Genomic DNA, 17,814 nt, shown 5'->3' with positions numbered 1-17,814 from the left:
CAGTGAATACCGGGGCCAGTTGGTCGCTGGGTGCCCCACCCACTTACACCTCCCCAGGTCAGCCCGTGCCACTCTCGACTCCGTCAACCCGCAGCTGGCGCGTCCACCAGCGCCGGGATGGTGGAGTGTTGAGTGACAGCTGAACGGACCAACCCGACCCAAATCCCAGGGTCGCTACACTACCATACTATACTATACTATACTATACTATACTATACTATACTATACTATACTATACTATACTATACTATACTATACTATACTATACTATACTATACTATACTATACTATACGGAAGCCTTGAATATATCTTGTCTTCAAGCTTTCACCCTCCACTGAATACTGAAGTGTTGGTATTAATTTACAGTTGATGTTTTAATTTTTTTTATAAAAATCCTACGGGTCCCCCTTTAACTCATTCAGCGCCGGGGATTAGCCTCATCCTGTAGTAGCTGTAAACGATGGGAGACGCTCACCATGTTTGCAGGGCTATAACTATTTAAATAGTATAGCTATGGGTGCAATACTATGGCCCATTTGAAAAAGGAATATTTTTTCCATCCATACATTCCCGTTTTATACCGTGGTGAATATAAGTATGGTTTTAGAGCGGTTTAGGGTAATTCCTGGGAGGCTAGTAATAGGCCTCGACACATATTATACTTAATCCATTGGCATTTCATCCCTATACACGCTACAATAAAAAATTCAAATGCATATGATCGGTATATTATGTTCCATCATGCATGCATGAATAGGGGGGGGGGGGGGGGGGGGGGGCGGGGTCGTTTCTGATTAATTGATTGTCAATAACGACATTCGTTATGCATACGCTGATCAGGGCGATGGCTATGAAAACAATGCACAACCAAGCTGAAATTGACGTTAAATTGCTCTTACCTGTGGCCGATGAGATTCCAAAAAGAATATTCCAATTATTTGATTGCCATCTGCTAGATCGTATGTCAATTTGGGCCACGACATAACCCCCCACAGCATAATAAATCGGGCGTCCCGAGAATGATTCAATGCGATCGGGTAGACCCCTCAGTCCAGGCTACTCGAAAACTCCGCCCGGATAAATTTCAATGATACACAGCCACATACACAGAGTCACAAAAGGTATTGTACTTTTGCGATCTCATAGTCATTCCATATGGTTACACAGCCTTCCTGGATGATTTATGAATGGAAATAGCGAATAAAAGAAATAACGATCAAAGAACGTATATATACGTGGTTGTCGTTATTCGATTGGCGGACAAACACGTAATAAAACGTTGTTGGCAGGGAATGAGTTAATGGGGACTAGAGAGTGTGAGAAATTAGTAAACAAAAATATGCATTATTTTTAACTGTCTAACAAGTGATGGCACTTTTAGCCTTAATTAGTCCCTCCCTATACTGTAGGTTTGGGACTTAATATAAGTTATGATAGGATGATGATGTAGAGTTCAGTGTGTGTGTGCGTGTGTGTGCGTGTGTGTGTGTGTGTGCGTGCGTGTGTGTGTGTGTGTGCGTGCGTGCGTGCGTGTGTCAAGTCAAGTCAAGTCAAGAGTTTTAATTGTCACGGCATACAAGTATACAATGAAATGCGGGTGGTCTTGCCCGCAACGATGTGCAATACAGTGGTACAACATATAATAGAATCCAATAAAAAACAACATTGTGCAATAAACAGGTAACAGGTAACATGGTGTGACATCTCGGTATCTGTACATAGTTATTTACAGAGCATATAGGACATGCTAGGTAGCTTTGGTAGTGCAATACACTGTTCCTGTTATTCTAATTTAAAGTGGCCTTTCCTTTTGGCCATAAGTGTGCGTGTGTGCGTCATGAGTGTGTGTCCGCTCATGTTAAAGTGTTAAGTGGCTGCTAGTGTGTGAGCGTGCACAGCGTGCGTGTCGTGTGTGTGTTCATGTGTGCTTGTGTGTGGATAGTTCAGTGTTCTGTGGCACTCAATGTTCATTGTTCAGGGCTCTGATGGCCTGGGGGAAGAAGCTGAGCCTAAGCCGCTCTGTCCTAGTAGCTGGGGTTCGCAGGCGTCTGCCTGACCTCAGCAGCTGGAACAGGCTGTTATTGGGGTGGTGAGGGTCTTTCATTATCCTGCAGGCTCTGGATTTGCACCTCTTGTTGTATAGAACCTGCAGGGGAGGTAGTGCAATACCCGTGGTACGCTCGGCTGAGCGCACCACTCTCTGTAGGGCCTTCTTGTCCTGTGCCGTGCTGTTTCCATACCAGGCAGTGATGTTTCCGGTCAAGATGCTCTCTACAGCTCCTGAGTAGAAGGACTGGAGTATCTTCCCCGATACTCTGAACTTCCTTAACTGTCTCAGGTGGTAGAGGCGCTGTTTCGCCTTCTTTACTACTGTGTCTATGTGTGTTGACCATGTCAGATCCTCTGAGATGTGGACCCCCAGGTACTTAAAGCTGCTCACCCTGTCCACGGTAGCCCCGTTAATCATCAGTGGTGTGTGTGTCTCCTGCTGTCCTCTCCTATAATCCACGATCAGCTCCTTGGTTTTACCAATGTTCAGGAGCAGGCTGTTGTCCTGGCACCAGCGTTCCAGTACCTCAACCTCCTCCCGGTAGGCCTTCTCGTCGTTGTCCGAGATCAGCCCCACCACCACCGTGTCGTCTGCGAACTTCACTATGGAGTTGGAGCTGAACTTGGCCACACAATCGTGTGTGTAGAGTGAGTACAGCAGGGGGCTTAGAACACAGCCCTGGGGGGACCCGATGCTCAGGGTGATGGTGTTGGAGGTCTGACCCCCCACCCTGACCGCCTGGGGTCTTTCACTCCAGTACCCAGGCGCTCAGGGCGGAGCTCAGACCCAGCTCGATCAGCTTGTCCACCAGTCTGGTGGGGACTATGGTGTTGAACGCTGAGCTGTAGTCAATGAACAACAGTCTCACATAGCCCCCCTTCTGACGGTCAAGGTGGGAGAGGGTGCTGTGCAGTACCTGGGAGACCGCGTCGTCAGTGGACCTGTTTGTCCTGTATGCAAATTGCATAGGGTCCATATCACTGGGAAGGGAGGCACAAATGTGGTCCTTGACCAGCCTCTCAAAACATTTCATGACCACAGAGGTGAGTGCCACCGGTCTGTAGTCATTTGGACATGTTGGGGAGGGTTTCTTCGGTACAGGGATGATGGTAGACATCTTGAAGCAGGCAGGGACCACTGACTCCGCCAGGGATTGATTAAATATGGCGGTGAACACCGGGGCAAGCTGGTTTGCACAGGACTTAAGTATGCGTCCTGTTATACCGTCTGGGCCAGCAGCCTTCCTGGTGTTCACCTGCATAAATGCTCTTCTCACACTGTGTACCGTCAATGAGAGAGCGTCCCCGCCCCCCCGCGGATGCCCCCTCCACAACAGCCGGCGCACCAGTGACGTCACTAGCCGTTGGGCTAGCAGTGCCACTGTTTGCACCAAACCGCGCATAGAAGGTGTTGAGCTGGTCCGCAAGGGAGGCGTCGTCGCTCCCCATTGAGGGGGCGCTGACTTTGTAGTCAGTTATAGCCCTCAGTCCCTGCCATAAGCCTCTTGTGTCATTCTGTGCCATTTGTGCCTCCATCTTGTCGGCATACGTCCTCTTAGCAAGTTTGACAGCCTTGCGCAGAGTGTAGACTGTTGTCTTGTACTCTTCCATGTTTCCTGACTCTCTGCCCCGGTTATAAGCAGTGGTGCGAGAGTTCAGGGCTGCTCTGATAGTACTGTCCACCCATGGTTTCTGGTTTGGGAACACCCTCGCCTTCTTTGTGGGGACGATACTATCAGCCAGTGTTGTTATGAATGACACCACAGCGTCTGTGAAATCGCTGACGTCACTGTTACTCCTCCTGAACATTCCCCAGTCGGCGGCGTCTAGTGCGTCCTGAAGCGTGGCCTCTGATTGGTCGTCCCATTTTTTTACTTCACGTGTGTGTGTGCGCGCGCGCGCGCGTGTGTGTGTGTGTGTGTGTGTGTGTGTGTGTGTGTGTGTGTGTGTGTGTGTGTGTGTGTGTGTGTGTACTTCATCGATAAGTCAACAGCAGTATGAGAGGAGATCTCACAGTTCCTTTTGTGTATTGAAAATATGTTGAATACATTTTCTTTATATTTAAAGCCTCAGCCAAATACTTTGACATGGTGGCAAAGTTACTTCCTTCAAATTAATTTGAGTTTTGTCAAAGTAAAGCATAAAGTATCAACTTCTTAAAGGTGTGCATATTATGCACCTTTTCAACAAGTTCATAAAGGTCTCTGAGGTCTTCCAAACAGGCTTATTCTTGTTTCTGTCCTTTTAAATGAAAATGAGCTGCTCCCACTCCTCAACGCAGCGCACCGGAACAAATTCAATAAAATTCAGACCAAACTGTCAAACTAAGCGCTGCAGATCAAATATGACTCAAGATCCAGCTATTTCATATCCTACTTGACCAATTCAATTTCATATCCTACTTGACCTAAATGTTGTCAGAAACCTATTTTAGTTCTAAGTTTAGGTAGAAAAGAGAACATTTACGAGCAAGCGTGCACAGTGTGTGTGTTAGTTGGCCACCAGAGACCCAAATATGTGCACTGGCAAAAAGAAATGTTCTAATATGGGACCTTTAAAGTCATTTCAAAGTGCTTTGAATTTTCTCAAATGAAAGGAGGCCACAAACTTTTCGGAGTTGAAAGCACAACATGTGACACATTAATTATTAAAGTCTCTGGAGTCTCTCATGCCTCCAGATCCTTGTCCCTCACAAAAATTATTTCTGATTTGAAACATTGAAAATGGTAGAAGATACAAATTCTTGAGATGTGTTACTTGTGTATGGGTTGACCTTTTTTGATGAAGCTGCTTTTAACACTTTCCACGCCAGACCCGATGATAGTCAGGTTAACTCGCTGAACGTTCAGCGCCAGACCCGAGTATACAGTCGGGTTTTGGCCGTTATTTCTTTTATTCGCTATTTACATTCGTTATCCATCCAGGGAGCCTGATGTTATCATTGGGAATGGGTCTGAGATCGCAAAAGTCCAATACCGCCGCCTGGTGTGTTGCGGCCTGTATTGCACATCCTTTGAAACTCTGTATTCGGGTGTGCATTGATGAAATAGGTCCGGGCGGACTTTTCCTAGTCGGTCATGGCGAGCGCTTATAACGCATGCATTTATAAGAATCAAACACTCCCGATTCATGTTCTTTGGTGGATTATGTTATGGACACGATCGACATCAATACTTGGAATGGCGATCAGATAATTGGAATATTCTTTTTGGGTTACATCCTAGTCAAGTTAATTCCTTCATTGCGATCGGAGGGTATTGTCAGGGCCAGATTAACGACCGGGCCGTCCGGGCCGCAGCCCGTGGGCCTCTAGTGACGAGGGGCCTCCCAAATCTTTTATTTTTTTAAATAAAATGTTTGTTTATTTTTTAATTAAAACATTTTTTGGGGGCCCCTCGTCACTAGAGGCCCCACATTTTTTTTTTTTTTTTTTTTTTAACTTTAATTTGTTATTTTTTTGAAGGCCCCTCGTCACTAGAGGCCTTTTGGAGGCCCCTCGTCACTAGAGGCCCCAAATTATTATTATTCTTTTTTTTACCTTTATTAAAAAAAAATTGGAGGCCCCTCGTCACCCCAAATATTTGTTATTTTTTTTTAATTTGGAGGCCCCTCGTCACTAGAGGCCCCACATTTTATTTTATTTAATTTTTCTTATTTTGGAGATACACTGAAATGAAAACATATTTCATCAACTAAAATATTTAGTCAACAAAAATATTTCATCAACTAAAATATACAGTACGTCACACCCTGCCGTCTGCAAGTGGCTAATCTTGAGTATTTTTTCTCCTCTTCATAAGAGTTTGAGGTTTTCCGTTTGAGGTAAAAACAGCAATAAAAAGTCAAAACTTGCATCTCCACATCCCAGCCCCGACGCCTGAATACTTTTACCAACGGATTTCCAGTTCCGCGTTCACGTTCTGCGCTCTGATTGGCCACTGACGTTTCTGGTAGCGCCAATCGAGTGACGCCTCTTTCTTTCACCGGTTAAGCTTAGGCACTCTTTCGAAGTTGGTTAAGGTTAGAGTTTGTCTTAGAGCAGGGCGATAGAACACCAGCCCTGATTCCATACTCTAACCTTAACCAACTTTGAAAGAGTCGCCTAAGAAACGTCAGTGGCCAATCAGATCGCAGAACGCGAACGCAGAGCTGGAAATCTGTTGGTAAAAGAATAGACACAGCCCTGACACGAATAAGGCAGATTGGGATCATTATTCATGACAGACAGCAGAGACCCGCCGGTGCTGATAGCGGATATCATCGAGCTCCCCCTAGTGACTAGGGGGCGTTATTTCTAAACCTAGCCGCATTTCTGGCAGACGCTCTCTGATTGGCACTGACTGACGCTCTCTGATTGGCCACTGACATGTTTGCCCAATCGCGTGACGAGCTGTGTCTTTGCCCATTTCCGCGTCGAACAGCCTGCAAACTACCTGGAGTTCTATCGCCATGCTCTAAGACAAACTCTAACCTTAACCAACTTCGAAAGAGTGCCTAAGCTTAGGGGGTTGGGTAGGAGGGGTGGGTGGGGGGGGACACACTGTATACCTGTACAAGCAAAACTGTACATTGGAATATTGACAAAACCATACTTGGTCATTTACTGTACATTCAGTGTCGGCGTCAGAACAAATTTATCAGGGGGGCATATGGTAATTTTGGGGGGGCATAAAATATACGCTTCAGAAAACGCATTTCCCGCAAACCAACACACATTTCAAAACATGAGCGCACTGCAGGCATAAGAGATAAGACAGTCTCTCTCTCTCTCTCTCTCTCTCTCTCTCTCGCTCTCTCTCTCTCTCTCTCTCTCTCTCTCTCTCTCTCTCTCTCTCTCTCTCTCTCTCTCTCTCTCACACGTCACGTCACAAACACACTGGCGTCTTGCGCACACACACAAAGTGAAAGATCACGTATTTCGTTTTCGTATTATTATACACCTGGCTGAGAATCTTTGACGAGTCCAAACCAGCATTCTTTAGCTCAGCTAAGACTGTGTCTGTCAATGCATCACCTGCGTCAGCTGTCACTATGGTTACCAGGCGCTCTGTCACTTCAAATGACTGGTCTACAAAACGAATGACAACAGATATATTTTCACATCCCGTGGGATCGCGTGTTCCGTCCACTTTTAATGTGTAATGCGAGTCGCCTACTTCTTCCACTATAGCCTCAGTCACCACACTGCTAAGTGTACTTATAAGTTCATTTTCCATGTCATGACAAGTGTATGTGGCGTTTCGAGGGATAGTTTTCACTATGTCAGCCAATTCTGGGTCCTTTTTAATTGTGTAGTCCAATAAGGACAGGAAAAGACCACTTCCCCCCTCAGACATGTCACCAAAAGCATCTAGGTTTCCACGTAAAGGCAACTGGTTTTCTACCAGAAACCCGACAACATCCACGAGAGCCGAGAAGTAGTACCTGTTCCTTCGTAGCTGGTCTGTGTTGACAAGTGTCGAAATCTCCTTGCCGGTATTGCCGTGAAGAAGCCTTAGGTGCGCCTGCCCCAGCCAACCATTTTCGTATATCCATTTTATTTGTATGTCCCTCTCCAAGAAGTGATTATTATATTTTACCTGAGTCTGACTCTATCTTTGACTTTCGCGCTCACTGACCTCACTCAAGTCACGCCCTACCCATATCAAAATCAATTCAAATGCAGTCACGCCCTACCCGTCAACTCAACGTGACCAATAATAACGCGTGCGTGAGCCGTGGCGTGAGATCAAACATACACTTCCTTTAAGACTTTTTTTGTTTAATTTCGTTTAATAATAGGCTAAATAGCCTATTTATAAAGGAAAACTTCTGACTTTTACTATAATAAAAAAAATGAATGTTTAATTATTTAATTTTTTTATAATAATTGACCATGCCGGTTGGAGGGGCACAGTGCCCCATCTGGGGGGGCATGGCCCGCGAATGCCCCCCCATGGCGCCGACACTGTGTACATTGGAGGGGGTTGTGTTAGGACATTTACAGGGGCCAGTTTCGAATTGCAGTCTCCCGTAGGTGTTCTTTGAGAGTGCTTTTGAAAGTGGGTAGTGATTCACATTCCTTTACAGCTTTGGGTAGGGCGTTCCACATTGATGTGGCATAATTGGGAAACGTGTTTAGTCCCTTGTTTGAGCCGAATCTGGGTTTAACATGATTTGTGGAGCTCCCTCTGGTGTTGTGATCGTGGTATTCACTGACCTTTGGGAAGTATTTTGACATGTACATGGGTACCTTGGTCGTGTAGTGTATCTTGTAGACCAGGCCCATTGCAAGTTGCTGTACTCTGTCGTCTACTCTAAGCCATCCTAGGTTGTCAAAGTGGGCAGGGGTGATCAAAGTCCTTTTAGCTTGGCCCTCAGAGCCCACCACTTCTAAATATTCTATATATTTTTTAAAGTGACATATAAAAACGCCACTGTGCGTGCGTGCACGTGTGTATGTGTGTGTGGGGGGGCCTCCACAAGAATCTGGCCCAGGGGCCTCTGAAGTCTTAATCTGGCCTTGGGTATTGTGTAATGTACTGTGTAACGTATTCCGTTGGTGACCATCAAAGCATAAAAAAACTACCCCCACCCCTCCCACCCTTTCATGCATTCATGATGAAACATAATACCGATAATATAGAGTTGATTTCGAAATAGTAGCGTATACAAGCGAGAAACGGCAAGTTTTTTTGTGAAATGCACGTATTGCTGCATAGCGTCGTTTTCTGGGATTAGACAGGATTACTCTAAAACTATACTCATATTCACCACGGTATAAAACGGGAATGTATGGATGAAAAAATTATTTCTTTTTCACAAATCGAACGATAGATACTCGATGTCAAATGGGCAATATTATTATATCCATAGCTATAATAATATAGTTTTAGCCCTGCAAACACCGCCACGTATTCATATACTTTAAAGCGCTGGCCTTTCAACAGTAACAGTAAACAGCGCCCCCTGGCGCTGAATGAGTTAATACTGTTAATACTTCAGTTTGAAACAATCATTAATGGGATGTTTACCGTTGTCTAATTCATATACAGTACCACCATAAAAAGTAAAAAAAAATTAGGGCAACTTAAAAAAACACGCCAACATTTTGGGAAATTTGCTTATCGTCTTCTCCAGAGAGAGAGACAAGAAGATAGATACCAGTTTCCTCTCTGTGCGTTCAGTAGAAAGCTATCTGGCTACATGTTTGCCTAGCTTAGCACAATGAATGGAAGTGGACATGACCGGTTAGCTTTCGGGAGAGGTGTTAGTTGGACAATGCCTAGGCTAACCGGTCATGTCTGCTTCCATTAATTGTGCTTAGCTAGGCTAACATGCAGCCAGATAGCTTTCTACTGAATGCACAGGACGCAGAGGAAACTGGTATCTATCTTCTTGTCTCTCTCTGGAGAAGACGGTAAGCTAATTTCCCCCCAAAATGTATTAATTCTGTCATGTTCTACTCACCCCTGTGTCCACACACAGCGAGGTAGCCGCATGGTGGAACTCCGTCTCAGCCTTTCGCCCAAACAATTAAAGTGAACAGGGCTCATTTCTTTGGCGTTCCAAGAAGGCCGTAAAATTACCATACATTTTCTCTAAACGGCTTGTGCAGCAATAGAAGTGTTTTGTAGCCAAACGATTGCACTCACTCACTCAACATCAATGTCCTGTACGAGTTCCTGACCCATCAGCGCTCACTGCAGCAAGATAATAAGGGATGTGTAGAAGATGTACAAAATGTAAGAGCACTCATTATAGATGTACAAAATGTAAGCGGACTCACTGTAGATGTACAAAATGTAAGATAACTCACTGTAGATGTACAAAATGTAGGAGGACTCACTGTAGATGTACAAAATGTAGGAGGACTCACAGATGTACAAAATGTAATAGGACTCACCCTACAGATACAGCACTGAAAAATCGAACCTCTGCTGCTCCTCTGCTGCTCCACCACTCCACTGGCCAAACTGATTTTGTGACTCCTATTGTTCTGGACCGATTCCATCCGATTCCTTAGCTTTTTTCACTGTTTTTATCATGCATTGCAACACTAATATATGGGCAGTACCCCAAGTCAGACTGCCCATATAAAAATGATCTTGGGGGTCTGAGGGCAGTAGCCCCGACCCCCTCTCTGGGGGAGCGCTTAAGTTTAGTACCCTCCCTTTGTTCACTTTGAGAGCCAGCCACCAGCCCCCGAAATATGACACCTGAGTGCTAGTTCTACAGTGGCAGTGGAGCAGCAGAACAGCAGCAAAAGTGGTTTGAATTTTCAGTGCTGCATCTGTAGATGTACAAAACGTAAGAAGACCCGCCATAGATGTACAAAACGTAAGAAGACTCACTGTTACAAAGGATCAGATTAAACCGAATATATATATTTATTTATTGATATATATTGCATAGTATTTGTATATCGTTTGATATCCCCTGTATATTCCTTGTACATATACACGGAATATCCCTTTAGCCCAGACCATAATAGTTCATTCTCCTATTGGACAGCGGTCCACCGGCGCCAGGGACCGGCCTCCGGAGCCAGGTTCAAAGTCACCGTCAAGATGTGTCTGGACAAGCCCGGCCTTGCCCAGGGATACGCGACAGAAATGAGAGTGGAACTAGTTTGTTCACCGTGCGTATAAATACGGCGCAGGTGAATATAGAAGCCCCTTACCTCCTTACCCTTCGTCCTTAGTATGTTACCGATAAGTTGAAGCCTCACCCACGATACAACGTGCGGTGAAGTATGGCCTGTTTGGCCCCAGAATAGAGCATTGAGACCGCGTGCGAATTAGTAACTGAATTGTCAGAGTTTGGCGCTATACCGTCGAGTGCGACATATTTCTATTGAGTCATTAATAGTCTATTTGTGTATAGTGTATCGTGCGGTTAAAGTTCTACAGTGACCAGCATCTCCAACGCTTCCTCGTATTAGCTAGAGTTCTTATCCAGGCTGGGCTGACCACATGGCGCTTTCACCCGAGGAGACCTAGACGAGAACCGTATGGACATGTACACTGGATTAATCTACCCGACGACTACATAGCCCTTTGCGGCTGGAATATATTTGCTTTGGTCCTGTGATTTATGGAGCGGATAATCGCCGACGCCTGCACGTGTTGGATTTACCCCGCGAGGAGTCAAGTCGAGTCGGCGCCTCAGACAGCCTGAGGCCGACTAGCTTTCTTCACTGTGGAGCTACAGTCTACAAGAGAACAGCTGTATTCATCTGTGGATCAAGAGGCTACTGCACCGGCTTCTGTACCTGAAGTCTCCCTAGTCATCGTTGACCTGACGTCCTACTACCGACAGATCTTCTACCCCCCCCGCTGGCTTACAACCAGGGGGAACCCCTTCCAGTATCTCCCGCTATATTACTAGTGTACCATAGATATAATTCCCTAAGATTCAGGTTGTATAATTACCTCCTGCGTAACCAGAGAATGGACATTCATTATTGATTTGCCTACGCATATTCCTTTGCCTTACAAGTGCATTCAAAGAATAATGTAAAGTATCCTATGTACCTTTTGCTCCATTAAATACTTGATTAATACCTTTGACTGGAACCGATTTCATTGTGGGAAGTGTTCATCATATTCATATATCGTGTACTGTATGGCCAGTAATTAAAGTACATAAAGCGGTAGTGGTTTAATGATACCATACTTATCAATACAGTCAGGGAATTGTACCCCTCAGTTACACTCACCATAGATGTACAAAACATAAGAAGACTCACCGTAGATGTACAAAACACAAGAGGACTCACTGTAGATATACAAAACGTAAGAGGACTCAGCGTGGTAAGATCCAGGTCCACCTGTGTGTTCATGATGCTGCTATGACTTGTCATCATCTTCCTTACTGAAAATAAAGTAGGAATTTAAGCTTCTCTCATAAAAACGTGCCTGGTGCCTGGTGAATAAAACATGGGTCTCCCAGTGCCCCCGTACTGCAGTAAACAGAAAATAAATGTTCTAGTATCCCTTCCCATCAGGAGAGAGAACCCTAGATAATTTTACTTATTTCAATAAATCTTGCCAAGCCAAATTTGTTTACTGCGCTGGCAGATTATCTTACTTGTTTCAAGCACATATTTGCTTAAAATTTGGTTTTATTTCTTATTTGTCATTTCTACAGTATGGAGTTCTCTCTACTGATTGGAAAGTAGAGAGAAAGTGGGAACGTGATATCAGAACATGTACTGTATTTTCTTTTCACTGCAGAGCGGAGGGACTGGGAGACCCATGTTACTGACCAAACACTATATCAGTGATGGCTGTCAGAATGTAGAGCTATTATTTTAACAAACACCTTCTACTCACTGGTTGTAATTTGCTCTGATGGTTCGCTGATAAGTCAACCAACGGACAAGATTCTTGTACCGGATCATCTCTCTGGTAAACAAGAATACCCTGAAGACTCTAACAGGAGAACTCATTCAAGGGTACAGCGACTATGCTTGCACCTCATGGTACCAAAGCACCTCAAAGGCACTAAAAACAAGACTACAAACATCACACAACAAACTGGTCAGACTACTGCTTGACCTAAAATCCACCTCACCCCTGCCCATTTTGACAACCTAGGATGGCTTAGACTAGACGACAGAGTACAGCAACTTGCAATGGGCCTGGTCTACAAGATACACTACACCACTAACATGTCGAAATACTTCCCAAAGGTCAGTGAATACCACGACCACAACAACAGAGGGAGTTCCACAAATCATGTTCAACCCAGATAAATGTCCACCCCCCCCCCCCCAATGTACAGCCCCCCCCCCCCCCCCTCAAATGTATATATTCTCTTTTTGAAACTCTGTCTGTAAATAAACAGTACTGTATCTTTGTATATCTTGTATGTCATAAATGTCTGGATGTAACAGTACTGTATATCTGTATGTCGTGTATGTCATAAATGTTATGATGAATTGAAAATGGAGGTCCCTGATGTAAACAAGACAAAAGTCTTTCTCTGGTCTGTATCCCCTTAACAATTGTGTGTATTGAGCCGTACTGTATTGTAACCATTCTGCAATCTGTTAATAAAATGTTCAATCAATCAATCAATCAATCAATCAATCAATCAATCAATCAATCAATCAATCAAAAACTCTGTCATTATTATTTATTTTTGTATATTTCTTTCTATTTCTATGATTATTAGAGGGAGAGAGAGAGAGAGAGACAGAGACAACCAACTCAGAGCTACAATACTTGGTCCCAGTCATCATGGCCCCCGTGTTTTTAGGACCTTCTGCGTTTTGTTTTCTATGTGATACATATTTCATTGGGCCTCAACAAAGCAGGCAGGAGCATATTCTATCACAAAGCCGTCTGAACTTAATCCCACGTGTATGCTGGACAACACAGAAACACTCATAAACATGCACACACACGCATACCCCCCCCCCCCCCCACACACACAGTCACACACACTCATAAACACGCACACACCCACACACTCACAGTCTCAATTGTCTCAACACTAGGCCGGAGTATAACAAGTCCAGGCCGGGCACATGAGCCCTTAGGTGGAAAAGAAGCAACAGCGAGAGTAAGGAGGCCCTCAATTGTCTCTCCAAGGAGAGGAAGGGTTATGGGAAAAAACCTGAGAGAGCATTTTCATCAAAGACATAACAATACATGTGTTGCGTGATGCTCTCCCATGAGCTTCTGTGGCACTAGTCCCTGCGCTGGAGAGGCTGAAACAGCCAACGTCCCCAATGGTCCTTGAGAAGACCTGCTACTGTAGTTCAAAGTCACTGGTGGAGCTCTGGACCCGCATTCTATTATGCTGTCTATCCCCTCCTCCTCTGTTCTGTCCCTCTGAAGCCTCGGACAAAAGCTTTGTTCATCCCTTTTCGCCTTGTTTAGTGACAAAGAACGGAGTGTGGGAGCATTGTCCCTTGGAGACGGCTGCTGGCGGTCAGGAGACACACCAGAGGTTGAGCTTCACGGACCCAGAGCCATCATTAGGTCCAGATCAACTGAAGGTGCAGAGGATTATTTAGTAGCCATTGGCTTTTATTCTCCTCCTCTTCTAACGTTTCAACCATGCAAAACTAAAAATAATGTTGGGATCTTGGTCACAGCAATGCACGTATTCACCACAATAAAAGATACAAAGACATAAGATATATGCTTCCCTTTATTATATGCATGCCATACAATAATAGTAATCATTCTCTTTAAATAAAAAATCTTTTTTTTATATCAAATACAAGACCCATTTTCCAGTAGCAAATATATTTGATATTGATGACAAATAAGATGAGATGTATATGTAGATTCCATACAATGCACTTAAAATGGGCAACACTATTCCAATAGTAGTAGCGCATGCTTTGACCATAATCCATATTTCTTTCCTTATTTTTTTTTGCATAATTGAGTGCCTTGAAAATGAACTGTTGCCCAACTCATCTTCATCATGTCAAAACATACAGGGGAAAAAAATGCAATGATCATAACAACAGCAATAATTTTATTTGAAAATGCTTGACCCAATTAATTGGCCTTTGACACAGGCTGACAGAGTAGTGTAAATGGGAAATAGGAAATTGATGCATAGTCCATCATGTCTGCTTGAAGATAATTGAACCTTGGCAGGTGCTTTAGTTGTATGCTTCCTTGCAACAATATAAGTCCATATACTTGCACTAATCTTCACCGGTTGCTCCTGTGGAACGGAGATTGACTTTGTCTCTCCTCTCCCTCCATTCACATGCATCGGTAATAGAGACTGAGTCTCAAGAACCATACTTCTATCACATGAGCTGAGCTGAAATGTGGACAAAGCAGTTCTCGCTGATTTATGAAACGAGTCCTTGTGTAACGTACTCCCTTCCTCCTCATTTGCAATTATCAATAAAGCGGCTATTTTCCTCACTCCCTCTGCCGGCATCTGTGAGACAGTTCGCTTAGACGTCGGTTTACGTGAATAAAACTTGCCAAAGAATATCACTGTTTCATATAAACAGCAGGACCTGCTTTGTTCACATTTGTATATTTGTGTTAGAAGTAGTATAATGGAGAGAGTGAATGGAGAGAGAGAGAGAGAGAGAGAGAGAGAGAGAGAGAGAGAGAGAGAGAGAGAGAGAGAGAGAGAGAGAGAGAGAGAGAGAGAGAGAGAGGAGAGAGACAGATATCAACATCCAACTCAGAGCTACACTACCCCAAAGAGAGAGAGAGAGACCGAAGCTTATGTCCATTCCCCACACATGGACCACAGGAGCAACTGATGAAGATGTAGGCCAGTATACGTGAACTTATATAATATAAAATATACAATATATAATTTATATATAATATATAATAATAGAACCAAAGATTCGACCACAGTTCAATATCTTAGCTTTGAATGAAAGGTCATTCAGATACATACATGTATACAACAGTTCAGCTACAGAAGCTCTTGTGCGCGGCACTTCTCCCTACTAGCCACAATTCCTTTGTGGTACATCTTTAGTCTCTGGAAGCTGGAAGAAAAAGAAAAAGCTTGTATCCGTGGCGACGTTGCTCTCCCTCTGGGCCCAGGAAACAGTATGTCTCACGCTTGAGTTCAGCTCTCTGGCGTGGGCTCCTCATACGAAGCTCTCCTCCATGTTGGAACACAGTAAGAAGGAGTCGACCAGCCGGGGCTTGATCAGCTGCTGGTGGTCCAGGGTCTCGATGCTGTCTGGACAGCCCGCTGCTAGTCTCCTCAGGGCAGCCTGGGGAGAGAGAGAGCAGGCACACACACACACACATGCACACGCACACGCACACGCACACGCACACGCACACACACACACACACACACACACACACACACACACACACACACACACACACACACACACACACACACACACACACACACACACACACACACGCAATAGAGTCAGGCATGCATGTGTTCATATTCATGCACACACACACATACTGTACATATTAATAGAGTGTTGGCCACATGTTAATAGAGTGTTGGGAAACATGCAGGGCGACAGTGGCTCAAAAGGTAGAGCGGTCGTCTGGTAATCTGAAGGTTCCCGGTTTGATTCTGACTGCTCCTGGCAGTCCTTGAGCAAGACACTTCACCCACCCCTTAAGTGCTCCCGATGAGCAGGTTGGCACCTTGCATGGTCACCTCTGCCGTCGGTGTGTGAGTGAGTGGGTGAATGTGAGGTATAACTTTAAATTGATGGTTCTGTTTTAAGGTACATCCATACATACCTTCACTTTGACAATAACTTTCAGAACTGCTTAAAGCACATAAAACTATCTAAATTCTCATTCTGAAGAATGTGACAGTGCTACAGTGCGGTTTTGTGTGTTTCATATGAATCGCGAGATATCATGGGAGGGGGTGGAGACAGTGATGATGTCTTATATTCATAACTGCCAGGAGAGCCTCAAACATTTACATATTGGATTACAAATGATCGGCGAAATGATCCTTTGAAGGCAAAAATCCAGCACCTACAAATGTGCTAGTTAACCCTTGGCTACGAGGATAAAAAAGAATCCCATTAAATTGAATGGACTAACAAGCTGACTTACAGCAAATAGGAGGGCCTTAGAGAACCTCTACCAATTAGAGTCAATGACCACCATAGCGCTCACACGGCCAAGAACCCCCTTATCTAGCATATGATCGAATCTTATCAGTTATGATCAGAATGAGAATGATAAAGTACTGTATGAACAGGAATAGTATTCATGATATGTACATATTTAAACATAGGGGCCGCAGACATCTCATCGTGGCATTAGGATGCTAGGGCTGTGTGATATATTTAAATATTGCCCCCGTGGAGGTAATTAAGTTGGACAGTCGTTTGGTAAGAAGGCATTGATGTTATCTGTGTACAGTAGGCCAGCTGCGGTATATAAGGCCTTGGATGTGTACTATTGAAGTACAGTATACACAGTCTCTATTGAAGTACAGTATACACAGTCTCTATTGAAGTACAGTATACACAGTCTCTATTGAAGTACAGTATACACAGTCTCTATTGAAGTACAGTATACACAGTCTCTATTGAAGTACAGTATACACAGTCTCTAAGGCAGGTGAGGAATGATGCAGTACATCAGACGCAGGTTACATGAGATATATGAAATAATAGGTATTATGAATGTTGAAATGACATATTTGTATTCTTCGAGAATAATAACGAGGCACACACACACACACACACACACACACACACACACACACACACACACACACACACACACACACACACACACACACACACACACACACACACACACACACACACACACACACACACACACACACACACACACACACACACACACACACACACACACACACACACACACACACACACACACACACACACACACACACACACACACACACACACACACACACACACACACACACACACACACACACACACACACACACACACACACACACACACACACACACACACACACACACACACACACACACACACACACACACACACACACACACACACACACACACACACACACACACACACACACACACACACACACACACACACACACACACACACACACACACACACACACACACACACACACACACACACACACACACACACACACACACACACACACACACACACACACACACACACACACACACACACACACACACACACACACACACACACACACACACACACACACACACACACACACACACACACACACACACACACACACACACACACACACACACACACACACACACACACACACACACAC

General features: G+C 44.4%; 1 protein-coding gene across 1 annotated transcript in view; it reads right to left on the bottom strand.

The window, feature by feature from the left end:
• Nucleotides 1–15,184: 15,184 nt before the first annotated feature.
• Nucleotides 15,185–17,814, bottom strand: part of insc (INSC spindle orientation adaptor protein) — a 151,492-nt gene continuing 148,862 nt past the window's right edge. The window contains exon 12 of the mRNA XM_084335305.1: nucleotides 15,185–15,758. Coding sequence (XP_084191431.1) covers nucleotides 15,630–15,758 — 129 coding nt within the window. The 3' untranslated portion in view covers nucleotides 15,185–15,629. The remainder of the gene's footprint in view (nucleotides 15,759–17,814) is intronic.

This window comes from Notolepis coatsorum (assembly GCF_963971535.1).
Source record: "Notolepis coatsorum genome assembly, chromosome: 18".
NCBI classification, from domain to species: Eukaryota; Metazoa; Chordata; class Actinopteri; order Aulopiformes; family Paralepididae; genus Notolepis; species Notolepis coatsorum.
This window is presented reverse-complemented; position numbering and strand designations above follow the sequence as displayed.